This window comes from Onychostoma macrolepis, chromosome 13 (assembly GCF_012432095.1).
Source record: "Onychostoma macrolepis isolate SWU-2019 chromosome 13, ASM1243209v1, whole genome shotgun sequence".
Taxonomy (NCBI): Eukaryota; Metazoa; Chordata; class Actinopteri; order Cypriniformes; family Cyprinidae; genus Onychostoma; species Onychostoma macrolepis.
The window spans coordinates 23441990-23455272 of NC_081167.1; the positions used below are offsets into that span (position 1 = coordinate 23441990).

A 13283-nucleotide genomic window follows, 5' to 3' on the forward strand; every position below is an offset into this window, starting at 1 on the left:
ACAACAACAAAAACTGTTTGGCTGCATTTGAAATCGCATACTTCTATACTATATAGTAGTCTAAACAGTATGTGAAAAGAGTAGAATGTTTGAATTCATAATAGTCATAAAACAGTAGGTGAAATGTACCCAAATTACTTAGTAAGTAACGCAACTGACACTGCTAGGGCACATGACAATGACAACATGGCTAATGTACTAATTTGTGAAGTAATTGCTTATTCAGAAGAAGTACCTACAGTACTCAGACTCAAAGAGTGTGCGATTTCGAACACAGCCTTTGATTTTTTTTAATCCATTAATTAGTTTATGGTGTCGTTATAATCAAGGTATACAAAACAAAAATAATTTCATCAATTCAAGTCTTAGGCAAATGATATGGATTAAACAACTTTGCAAGTTAAATACTATTTACATTACAGACTAAACAGTAAAGCAGTCAGAGTTTAGTTCTTAACACAAACGAACTTACTCAGCATGTCTGTAATTAAAATGCTTCTGCTAAGTGCCACGAAAGCTCAGGTTCAGTGTATTAAGAGTCTTCAAACACAAGAGATGCTTTATTAGATAAATTATCTCTTTAATTCCACGGATTATCTCGTCTGGTTATATATGGATTAGCTCTGTAATTTCTGGGGTTATCTACATAATTGAGTTTACAGTTACCAGCATGTTTATACATGCAAGACATAGTAGTCACTGAGCAACACAGGGGGCATCATAAAAGGGGACAGGGTTCATATTTTACCCCAGGGGCAGCTGCTCGAGCTGTCTCAGGTGATTTGGGAGGGCCTGATTTGATTGGACAGGGTATTAACAGGTAAGCCTGATCAGAGAACAGTTCAAGTAAAACAATTACAAAAGTGGACCACAGCAAGAATCAGTCAAACTCTTCAGTCAAAATAAGTAAAAAAGTTTAAAATCATTAAGAATCACAGATAACATACTTGACAACCTAAAATATACACTTATACAACCCGAATTCCGGAAATGTTTTTTAAATTTGAATAAAATGAAAACCAAAAGACTTTCAAATCACATGAGCCAATATTTTATTCACAATAGAACATAGAGAATATAATAAATGTTTAAACTGAGAAATTTTACAATTTAATGCACAAAATGAGCTCATTTAAAATTTGATGCCTGCTACAGATCTCAAAATAGTTGGGACGGGGGCATGTTTACCATGTTTACCATGGTGAAGCATCTCCTCTTCTTTTCAAAACAGTTTGAAGACGTCTGGGCATCGAGGTTATGAGTTTCTGGAGTTTTGGTGTTGGAATTTGGTCCCATTCTTGCCTGATATAGGTTTCCAGCTGCTGAAGAGTTTGTGGTCATCTTTGATGTATTTTTCGTTTAATGGTGCGGTAAATGTTCTCTAAAGGTGAAAGATCTGGACTGCAGGCAGGCACCCGGACTCTATGTAGCCATGCTGTTGTAATAGCTGCAGTATGTGGTTTTGTATGGTTTTTCCATTTCCTCCTGAAATAGACGTCATCTGGATGGGAGCATATGTTGCTCTAAAACCTTTATATACTTTTCAGCATTCATAGTGCCTTCCAAAACATGCAAGCTGCCCATTCCATATGCAAATATGCACCCCCATACCATCAGAGATGCTGGCTTTTGAACTGAACGCTGATAACACGCTGGAAGGTCTCCCTCCTCTTTAATCCGGAGGACATGGCGCCGTGATTTCCAACAAGAATGACCATAGAACACTTTTCCACTTTGACACATTTTAAATGATCTTTGGACCACAGGACACGACGGCGCTTCTGGACCATGTTCACATATGACTTCATTTCTGCATGATAGAGCTTTAGTTAGCATCTGCATATGGCACGGCAGATTGTGTTTACCGACAGTGGTTTCTAGAAGTATTCCTGGGCCCATATAGTAATGTTAATGACAGAATCATGCCGTGTCAGAGTGATGCAGTGTTGTCTGAGGGCCCGAAGACCACGGGCATCCAACAAAGGTCTTCGGCCTTGTCCCTTACACACAGAGATTTCTCCAGTTTCTCTGAATCTTTTAATGATGTTATGCAATGTAGATGATGAGATTTGCGAAGCCTTTGCAATTTGACGTTGAGAAACGTTGTTTTTAAAGTATTACACAATCTCTTTACACACTCTTTCACAGATTGGAGAGCCTCTGCCCATCTTTACTTCTGAGAGACTCTGCCTCTCTAAGACATCCCTTTTATAGCTAATCGTGTTACAGACTTGATGTCAATTAACTTAATTAGTTGCTAGATGTTCTCCCAGCTGAATCTTTTCAAAATGTATTGCTTTTTCAGCCCTTTGTTGCCCCCGTGCCAACTTTTTTGAGACTTGTAGCAGGCATCAAATTTGAAATTAGCTCATTTAGTGGATAAAAGTGTACAATTTCTCCATTTAAACATTTGTTATGTTCTCTATTTTCTATTGTGAATAAAATATCGGCTCATGTAATTTGAAAGTCTTTTAAGCTTTCATTTAATTCAAATTTAAAAACCGTCCCAACATTTCTGGAATTCGGGTTGTATGTTCTTATAAATTTAAACCCAAAATCTTGATGATTAAAAGAGAAGCCTAAAAATTGTTATGTCAACCACTTACAGTACACTTTCAGAAAAAAAAAAGTTATAAAAGATGCCACTGGGGCAGTACCTATTAAAAAAGTACTAATATGCACCTTTAAGGTATCATAATCAATCTTTAGAGGTAAATATGGTACAAAGGTGTAACCTTTGAAAAGGTGCCATGTGAGTGACAGCTTTTGTACCTTTTTGAGAGTGTATATACTGCATTTACTCACACACTCGTTTAGGGTTAAATAGGCCAGACAAGTCCGAATTAACCTTTCATAGACATTTGTGAATAATCCTAGTAACACAACAACTAACACACCTTTACAAAACTAAAAGAGAAAAAGCAGCTAATTAATGAATCCAGCTGCTAAAACTCAGAGAGAGAGACAGGCAGATAGAAGTACCTGTCTTAAAGGTGATGCAGCTATAGAAGGAGTAAAGTCTGATGGCAGATTGACAGGGGAGAGGCGCTGAGGAGGAGTGAGATACTAAACCACCATCGAGAGGGAAAAACAAAAAACAGAAAGAAGAAGAGAACAGAGGAAGAAGAATAAAAAGATGTGAGAGCATAAAGAGTCACTTGAGCATTTAGATTTACAGTGTGAAATGTTGGAGACCTGTGTGCATTTTGATATATTATGAATATGATAAATATATAAAGGTTCCCATATACAGTATAGTAAAACCCAAGGATGTGTGATTTGTGGAATGCAATTAAAAATGCAATTAAATTAATGCAATTAAAAAAAACCTCTTGAAGAAATGATTCAAGGAATAGCTCCAAAACAAGAGTGAATAAATGATGACAGAACTTAAATTTTTGGCTGAGCTATTCCATACTTGAGAGGATAGTGCTCACTAGTAAAATTGGTTCAGATGGGCAAAATATTTTTATTAAAATAAATAAATGGCAAAGGCATCTGTGAAAGACCAGATTTAGGGTATACAGTAGTCATTAAAAACAGCACAAAAAGTCAATGATAAAAGTGTACACTTTTATGTGTGTGTGTGTGTGTGTGTGGCTAACCTGCATTTCCTCGTCAGAAACAGAAGCATCTTTAGAGTACTGCAGGAACTGTGCAACATAAGTCATAATTGACTTTTCATCAGGATCCCTAACATCAACATCTGAAATACAAATACACCATTCTTCTATGAGTATGTCATATAGAAAACAAAAGCCTAAAATTATCACTGCTTGTTGAATACTATACAATAAAACAACACAGTATATATTTGCATGGCATAAACACACACTTACCGGCTGGATCTAGTAGTCTGGGGATGTGAAGTTCTCTTTCAGCAATATGGAAGGCTTCCTCCAGATTCTGTCTGTTGGTTCTTGTTCGGGCTCTGGTTAGGTCCACTATATTCGGTCTCAGAGCATGAAGTATCGCCAAAAACACTACACCACTTCTCCAGCTCGCCTTAAAGTCCTTCACATTCAGAGTACAACCAGCCCTGTGAAAAAAGACAGAAAAAGGTTATTGGTTTCATAGAACAGAATCTCACTGTTCCCAAGAATCCCTTCTAGCAGGTTGCTGCTCACTTTTGGCACTGCTCTCTGACCCAAAGCAGCAGGGCTTTCTTGGCAGATACGCGGAAACGGGTGTGCAGGGGTGAACCACGGGGTGGCACCGGACTGCTGCGGGCACTGCTGCTGGTCGATCGAGTGTCTAAACTCGCCAATGACTCCAGAGATGACTGACGAGAACTAAAGTTCAATGTGCTGGCCAACTCTTCGATCTAAACAATATAAAAGTGAAAAATCACAAAATTGACAATCATTCTTCTCAGTTTAGTATATTTGTAGTACATTTTATATTAGTACACTTTATTAGGACTTCTTAAATCTAATGGTTAATATAACCCAACTCTTTTGTTAGACTGTGACAGTAAACTTACATGAATGTGCATGATGATGGTCCAGACGAGACCCAGAATGATGGAAGGCTTCCCATCCATGATGTCCGAGACATTGATGTTGACCAGTTTGATCTGCAGGACAAAAATGTTAATAAAATAACAGATGTTGATATTTGACCTCCTCACAGCAGGGAGCTAAATGTAATGCTTTTCTTCACACAGTCGTGTGATGTTGGCTGGAGGGGCAAAGAAAAATGAGACTGATCTTCAAAGCAGCACAGAATAATCTTCACTTTCATTAGCCTGTGCTCAGCCTTAGCTCCACTCTTCACAACTATGGTAACACCAAAACTCCAACATAACAGAAACTCTTATAAAAAAGCATGCATGCAGGGAACAGAAAATTCCCCATAACAAACAAACAAACAAAAATCATTGATGTAGTTCCAACACAAATGGATGAACTTTTTTTTTTGTGGTTTTACAAATTTAAATTGATTGCACACAATTAAAGTTGGAAACTTTCTCCTGTGGGGGAAAAAGTTGACAATTGTGTTGATCCATTAATGTGCTGATACATTTCCACGAGTATTTTCCACAGTGCTGCATCTTACCGATTTCCTCTTAAGGAACCCTAGACCTTTCTCAATGTTTGTTCTGTGCTGAAATGTCCCTCTTCCTTTTTCCCGGCTCTGAAATGAAGGTAGGTTGTGGTTATCACAAAATCACTGCTCATGTTTTTGTAATAATTTGGTATATATGCCAATATTTTGAGTTTATCAATCATCAATCAGCCAATAACCTAGTCAATGGATAGTGCACTTTCTTCTGTTTTCAAACATTTTTAAGCAGATATGGAGTATAATTGTGCAAAATAAATATTAATCTCTTCTCAAAATCTACATTAAGTGTTACTGTATTATAGGTGTATAGGTATAGATGTATATATATATTGGGCAAAGGCCACCTTGTTCTCTAGATATCAGCATAGGTTAATGAAAAATCAGTTGACCACTAATGAATCAGACTCTTACCATTCTCTGACCAGTCAACACCTCCAGCAAGTCCAATAGTCTGCTTCCATCTCTGAATTCATTGAAAAGATCCACCACTGTAACTGGAGGACTCCTCTGAGAGAGCAAAATGAAATATTACAAATTAAACACCATAATGCACACAATATATAAATTCATAACTAAACCATACAGGTACAAAAACATTTCTGGGTAATATATCACCTCAAAATAATTAAAATGAAAAAAAAAAACAATTGGTAACACTTCACTTAAAGCCTTTATATAAATGGTTATTAAAGGGTATAATGCATTATAATTATTCATAATGTGCGTTGTAATACATTATATCCTGTCGTAAATAATTATAATAACCAAATTTAAATTCATAGTGTAACAATGAATTGATAAGTGTTATAATGTATTAACTGTGGTTACAACTATTCATTAGATTGCACAATGCATTACACGGCATAATTAATGCATTATACATAAAAGCCTTAAGCAAAGTGTTACCAAAACTTTTTTAGTTTGTTTATTACAATTAAGCACATTTCCCCTCAAATCTACCCAAAACTTTTTTGTGCAAAATTATATAGTTTGAAAGATTGCTTAGTTTCCATTTGTATCCAATTTGTTAGGAAATGTATTCACAGCAGATATTCAGACATGTCTAGAGGACAAATCAAACAAGCTTGTGTGAACTTATCCTGTTCAAACCTTTTACATAAAACTGAGAGCTCCGGGCATTAGTAAGTGTTTGCTGGGGATACGGAGAGAAGAGCATTATGAAATTATCTAAAATAACACCTCTGTTCATGCACGTAAGATGTCAAGCCACGACAAACTGATTGTGTCATTTGCTCACTTTATAAGTAGCTGTGGGTGTGAATATGTGTGTTCACGAGCATGTGTGCTGACCAACTCCTGTTGCTGTCTGTCTTTCTGGCCCATGTCTGAGATTATATTTACCCCCTGCCCACCCCTCATTCCCTCTCCGCTATTGGAGAACCTGCAGGAATGACCTCTACCAAAAAACCTCTCCGTGTTGGTCATTTATCTGTAATTTAGTTGCATGTCAAAAAATGCAATTTGTGATTCGCTGTCAATACACGTGATTAAAAAAAATGCAAGTGAGATGATGACTGTGATGATTCAGATAAACACAACATCACTATTATAGCTAAGTCAGCTTTAGGAGCTCTTTGACCCTCACCTTAGACAGCTGGGCATTGATCCAGTTCGTGAAGGTTCTTTTCTGAATCTGCTCCTGCTCGACTGAAGGCAAAACAGACAGGAGAACATTATGAAAACCAGCATGTAGAAACACAGGGAGTGAACACACCTCAAACAACGACACACACGATTTGGAGGACTGAAGAAGAATTTGTTTTTGAAGAAACAGGTGCATTTGTATTCACCCATAACATTTTGGAGGGTATAATGACAATGGACAGGGTTTGTCTAGCAATGGCATGAACTTTTACCCCAAATAAATTAATTTAAATAACATGAATAACATTAATCTGTAGAAGAATAAACATGTATGCAAACACTGGAAAAAAACACTTGTTTGAGAGCAAATTCATTCATTCATTCATAGGCTACCAACTTTTGTCGTAATAATTTGCATGCGCTCCACATGAAATGCAATACAGACTTAAAAGTAGTCACATCAAATAGAGCGCCATTTATGTTTACCGTTATAAAGTTCCACAAAGTCAATGAGCTCATCAGCTGTGTGAAGAACATCTTTCTCCTCCATTCTCTCACAATCCACTTCTTCCATTCTTCTTCTTAAACAAGGACCTTAAAATCTCTCACGATATGTTTTCTCAGTGTTGACAACTCTCCTCTCAATCAATCACGTGCAATCTTCAACCACTGTTTCTGCAAATCCAATAAGACAAACCTGACTGCCAACCTGACTCGCTTTGCCAGCCTGCGGTGATTCTAAAAGAGATCTCCCTCATTAACTGCTAAACATGGCCATGCTCACTATGAATAAGACTCTCAGGTCAGTTATTATCAGGATAATGTCTCAGAGATGCGGCTCTTGACCGACTGACCCATAAAGAGAGAATGAGAGAATGTGTGTTTGAATAGATTCCTTGACAGGACTGGAAGGATTTGACAGTCACTGCTCACACACTTCTGTATCAGCAGCACAGGATGAGGGAAAGCTTTGAAAGGGTTAAAGTTATCAGCTGACACCCACGCTAAGTTTCCTAGGGATTTATTTAGAGTTCAGCTATCAAATACTAACACGTTTTTACACTTGACACAGTTGACCCACGGTCATTTTTACCCTGGAAACTGATATGTCAAGCCCTGAAGAAGTGATTTTTATTACACAACAGGTAAAAGAAACCTGCAGACAAATTGAAACAAGACCCATAACAAAGGTAACCATCTTGTGAAAGTATTTTCTTATAGTAATAAAAATAAACATTTGTTTTTAGAGAATTTTATCACTCTGATGTGTTTCAGTCAAATCTAATTAATGGCATTTATTAATGACATCCATCTGTTGTCTTTAAAAAAAGGAAACTGCAAGTTGCCAGTGTTGCTGTTAAGCAAAACAGAAACTGACACAGGGATCAGATTCAGTTCCTGGGATTTGTCACCCACCAGAGACCTAGTCCAAAAGAATGAATCATAACTAACAGACAACAATGAAAAAGAGGCCAAAAGAATATTGGGAAAGAAATGAGTGAGGCAAGTGCAGAAAGGCGAAAAATTGTGGCACACACACAAACTCAAAAACTGAACCAGCCAAGTTGTTGATCCACCTCAGAAAGAAAGATTTCAAAGAAACAAAAGCAATCACTCCCCTTTACTGGTGACCTAATTCAAATGAACTCTACAGAAACACAATGACAGAAAAGACTGGAATGTTTCCATTGAACAAAGTTCATATCGTATAATCTAATGTGTTTTGGGAGGTGCAGTTCTTAACTCGTTAGAGACAACACCTCCCTTTGAGAGAACAACAGAGGGAGGGGACACAATAGTGAAACCATAGAGAAGATAAAAAAAGAAAAGACACAAAATGGATGACAGCTTTTGACTGACACTTCATTCAGGCGGGACAGATACAATGAACAAATGACTTTCATAATGGTTCACAGTAATAGAGAAGTAGAATCAAATACACTACTATAACTGAAAGCTCCATGATTACTGAAATCTGAAAGACCTCTTTCAAGACATACAACCAATTTTGAACGCTTATTTATTTATAAAAAAAAAAAGGATTTTCTGTAAGATTGCATTGGAGAATATGCCAAAAAAATAAAATGTTTGATATAAATTATGTGCACCTCACCTTGTGATCCATGTTTCTTCATATGAGACCTTTCAGATGGGTGTACAAAATGAGGCAACTTCTTTTTGTTGTCTTTTAAGGAGACATCAACAGTTGTGATTGCACAATGACGTTCAGATGCGCATGATAGAAAAATATTTATGTCAGAAAAATATTATGCATACTGTCTGGTCTATCTACAGCATTCTGAGGAACAAAAAATATTTTTAACTCATTTCAAACCAACTACAAACTCACCCATGCTGCTGTCAGCAGATTTGCTATCCCAGAATTCCCTGTATTATCATCAGTTGTTGCATTTTGAAGTGTGCAGCGACAGAAATGTTTCAGAAACCAGCCTCATCTTGCAATACAAAGCAGTGCAAAACACCCGCTTTGAAATACTGGAGAACATGTGTCAACTGTAAAACTGAAAAGTACCGTAAACACACGGCACAACTTGCCTGGTAACCTTTAGCGAAGTAATTCAGGATCAGTGCCAGTACTGCAGGTTTCAAAAAAAGCTCCACCTTTTACTTATGCTAAAAGAAACGCACACAGCATGTCCACACATGTGCTCATTAACTCTTCTCCTAATGCAGTTCTACTGTATCCTCAGGGCTCCAGCAGTGATCAACATGTTAAGACATCAATTATTCAATGATTCTTGAGATATGAAACAAATATTGTGTAACACAATTTCACCTGCTACCAGTGTTTAGTAATTTACACTGATTTTTTATTTCATTTCAGAAAACCAACAGAAAAATATTACCAAAGTCATATTGTATGTTTTTTTCTAATGATTTAAAAAAGAAAGAATGAGAAAAAGTAGCCTGAAAACACATTAAACATCAGTTCTTGGCAACTGAACAACCCCTTGACTCCACAAACAAGCAGTGATCAATTATGTTTTTTCAGAAGTAATTGCCTAAATTGTGTTTATTAAATGAATAGTTCACTTCAAAAATGAAAATTTGCTGGTAAGTTACTTGCCCTCAGGCCATCCGAGCAGAGAATGAGTTTGTTTCTTCATCTGAACAGGTTTGGAGAAATCTAGCATTACACCATTTGCTCACAAATGGGTGCCGCCAGAATGAGCAGCTGATAAAAACATTGCAATAATCCACAAGTAATCCACATGACTCTAGTCCATAAATTAACAATAATAAACCAATGCTTCTGGTTAAACTACAAGGCCTGTATCCATAATATTGCTTTCTCCTGTGAAAATGTCGTCCTGTCTGAATCAGGACAGAAATATGCACAAATCCAGCACCACTTACAAGTGAAAAGAAAAAAAAAAACCTGTCCAAATCAGTTCTAAACAAACGTGTGAGGACTTTTCCACTGAACAAAGCATTATTATTAATTATGGAGTCATATTTTGGCCAGAAGCAAGAAAATGCCTTAATGTTGGATTCGTTTGACCTGTCATTCTGACGGCACCCATTCATTGCAGAGAATCCACTGGTGAGAAAGTGATGTAATGCTAAAATTATCCAAATCTGTTCCGATCAAGAAACAAACTCATCTACATCTTGGCCTGAGGGTGAGTACATCTTCAGCAAATTTTTATTTTTGGGTGAACTATTCCTTATCTACACATCCATATTACTTTACTCTCAAAACAACAACAAAGACACTACAACAGAGACAGCAAAGATATTTGTGGATTAAAAAGAATAAATTACCCACACCCTGCCTTCTAAAAAAAACACTTTTGTGCAACTCTTCATGACTCAGGGCAACAGAACTTTAATTACATCTGTCTGTTGCCAAACAATCTGCAAAACACGTGACCATGCATTATTTGTGCCTTATTTAAGTCATTGATTTAATATCACAACATAATGTGTTTGGGTGTTTGTATGCGTGAGAGAGAGATCGAGAGAGAGATTTTAACCCATATCATTTGGCATCACCAATAAATCACTTTAATCTGCTTTTGAATAAACAGATGAAGACATTTGTTGAATGAATGAATGAATGAATTCATAGAATCATCCATGAAGTTCAAACAAGAAGTGAAAATTATTGCAATATACATTTCGATACTGTCAAACATATAACATATAATGACACACCAAATCAGATACGAGCAACATTTTATTTTAGTTTTATGCTCAATAAAAGCTTCACTCTGACCTTGCAGTAGTATGTGGACATCATCGATGTCCAGTGGGAGCGAGCCACGTTCATCGGGCAGGTCTCCGGATGTCCTTTGTGACGTCATGGTTCTCACGGAGAGAGGTCAGCTGAGAACAACCTGAGGCATTGCAGCATCTGTGGAGAGGACAGATGATGTCTTAGCAGTCCAGGTTTACACTCTTAAGAATAAAGGTGTTTTCACAAAATCGTGTTTTCACAGATACCATATAAGAACTATTTTTGATTCTCCAAAAGAACTTTTGAGTGAATCTTTTTCTTAGTGTGAAGAACATAAAAAAAAATTTGAAAATCTTTCTTTAATAGTGTTCTTTAACATTCCTTTGACATAGGGTCCTTTCTGTTATGCATTTCTTTTCGACTCTGTAACTTTTATTAAATGCTTGTTTTGTAATTTAAGGAAGCATTTCTATAAGAAGGGTATCCTAGACTTACAAAAACATGAGTCGAGCTGATTATTTATAACATATAACAAAATAACTTTTTTATGCAATCTTTTGAAAATAGCCAATACTGGTTTGTTTATGCTGGTATTTTCCTGCCAAAAATTAATTTGAGGACATGTCAGTTGAAAAATCAATAAACAGAGTACTACTTAAAGCACTATTCTCAAAATATAAAGTTTAATTTGAAACATTTTTTGGCTGCTTTTTCATATTTGAGGTCATAGAATCCAAAGACTATAGAATACCCAAGACATGTCACTCGTATGGTTTTGCCTTAAAGGGACTTTGATAGAAACACAGAAATAACTGAGTTCCACAGTGTATTTTGTGTGTGTGTTTAATATTTTATCCATTGTATTAAGACACATATGATGAGGAAATTGAACATACTGAAAGTACTGCACAGTAGGAATGACAATTAAGTTCCTGTGGGTAGACACATAAAGCAATGGCACCCTCTGGGGAGCCAAAACTGCCATTTGTTTCTGAATCTGTGAGGCATTTTTAAACTTATCAGCATAAAGATTAAAGATTATAAGTGTTGGATAAACACAAATTTCTCAAACAAACAGTAAAAGCAGAAAGTCATGGCAAAATGTCATTGCATCAATCATTCTGTGACCATGTGAATGCGTGTCCTTGCAGCAGAACATGACTCTGTTAGAGAACAGAGGTGTGGAAGAATGTGTGCTATCCTGAGCTGGACTGACAGGAACGAGAACACAGAGAGAAAGAGAGTGCACATACTGGCATAATAATGTGGAATGAAAACACAGCAGGCATTAACACAGACCGGACACATTCCCAGAGATCAAACAAATCTGTGCATTATATCTGAATCAGAGTGCTGGGATCACAGTCAAATCACACTAAATGACTAAGAGAGTTACATGGAAACTTCATCCACATGAACTGACCACAACAGCATCTAAAGCATTTCACACGTACAGAACGCAACACTCCCACAGGACAATCACCTAAGCAGAGCACAGACAAATCTTTTATGAGAACATATGCCACTATCCCTATCCTGACAACTACAAAAACACTGACAAAGAAGTGAAGTGTCTAAAACTACCTTTGAACATGACACTGGGCATGATAACTATTCACGCAGAATGAAGAATTGTTTACCCACAAAAAATTTTAATCAAGCTTTTTAAGCAGCTCTTTTCCAGAACTAGCTACAGTAATGTGACTATTTTGGATGAACTATTCCTTTAAACCGCCTATGTTTTTATATTTATAACAGAAATCATTGTCAAAACAATAAGTAACAATGCTCATCCCTCTAAAAGACAATGAAAGCTGTAAGTAACTCTTAGCAGGTTGGCATACAGTGGCATACCAAGTCAATGGCAAAAATGGCATATATGGTATTATCTGCATAATAGTAGTAATATATGTTGTTTTTTTATTTAAGGGGAGACACTGCAGGCAAAAACACTGTTTTTTCATGCACCTGTCAATTTTGAGATTTTGGGCTTTTTGGTTTTTCATAAAGTGTTTTTTCAGACTAGTAGAACGAAAACATCCAAAAGACACTGTTAAGTGTTTCTTTTATAGCACTTTATCTATTTGTGTCAATAGATTTCAATTACAATACATATTTTTAAAGGCCGTTTTCTCAAAATGAGTTTTTTCTCCTACACTGAGCCATAAATCTCCACTTCAGTAGCACTTACAGACACCAAACTTCACATTTTTATTCCTGTCTATATCTTGAAGGTTTTTACAGAGGGATTTGTTCATATATAATTTGCTTGATTATATACAACATTTTAATTCCCCCAAAATTCTAAGTATTTTCTGAATTATGGAGTGACAAAATGAGATATCCAAAATTCCCTCTGTAAAAACTTTTGACTGTAATATGTCAAAAAAATTAAACAAGAATTTTGAAA

The 13283-nt window shown here is 36.4% G+C and overlaps 1 protein-coding gene across 13 annotated transcripts in view; it reads right to left on the reverse strand.

Moving 5' to 3' along the window:
- Positions 1 to 13283, reverse strand: part of syne2b (spectrin repeat containing, nuclear envelope 2b) — a 109597-nt gene that overhangs the window by 95361 nt on the left and 953 nt on the right. For 10 of the 13 annotated variants that reach the window (XM_058795764.1, XM_058795769.1, XM_058795768.1 and 7 more), the window contains exons 2-10: positions 10913 to 11050; positions 6674 to 6735; positions 5479 to 5574; positions 5059 to 5136; positions 4484 to 4576; positions 4128 to 4324; positions 3840 to 4039; positions 3606 to 3706; positions 2983 to 3066 (exon numbers count right to left, since the gene is read on the reverse strand). In XM_058795764.1, the coding sequence (XP_058651747.1) occupies positions 2983 to 3066; positions 3606 to 3706; positions 3840 to 4039; positions 4128 to 4324; positions 4484 to 4576; positions 5059 to 5136; positions 5479 to 5574; positions 6674 to 6735; positions 10913 to 11000 (999 nt within the window). In that variant the 5' untranslated portion in view covers positions 11001 to 11050. Of the gene's footprint in view, positions 1 to 748; positions 797 to 2982; positions 3067 to 3605; positions 3707 to 3839; positions 4040 to 4127; positions 4325 to 4483; positions 4577 to 5058; positions 5137 to 5478; positions 5575 to 6673; positions 6736 to 8785; positions 8858 to 9022; positions 9222 to 10912; positions 11051 to 13283 lie in introns of those variants that run through there. The other 3 variants (XM_058795759.1, XM_058795762.1, XM_058795767.1) reach the window with 3 other exon arrangements.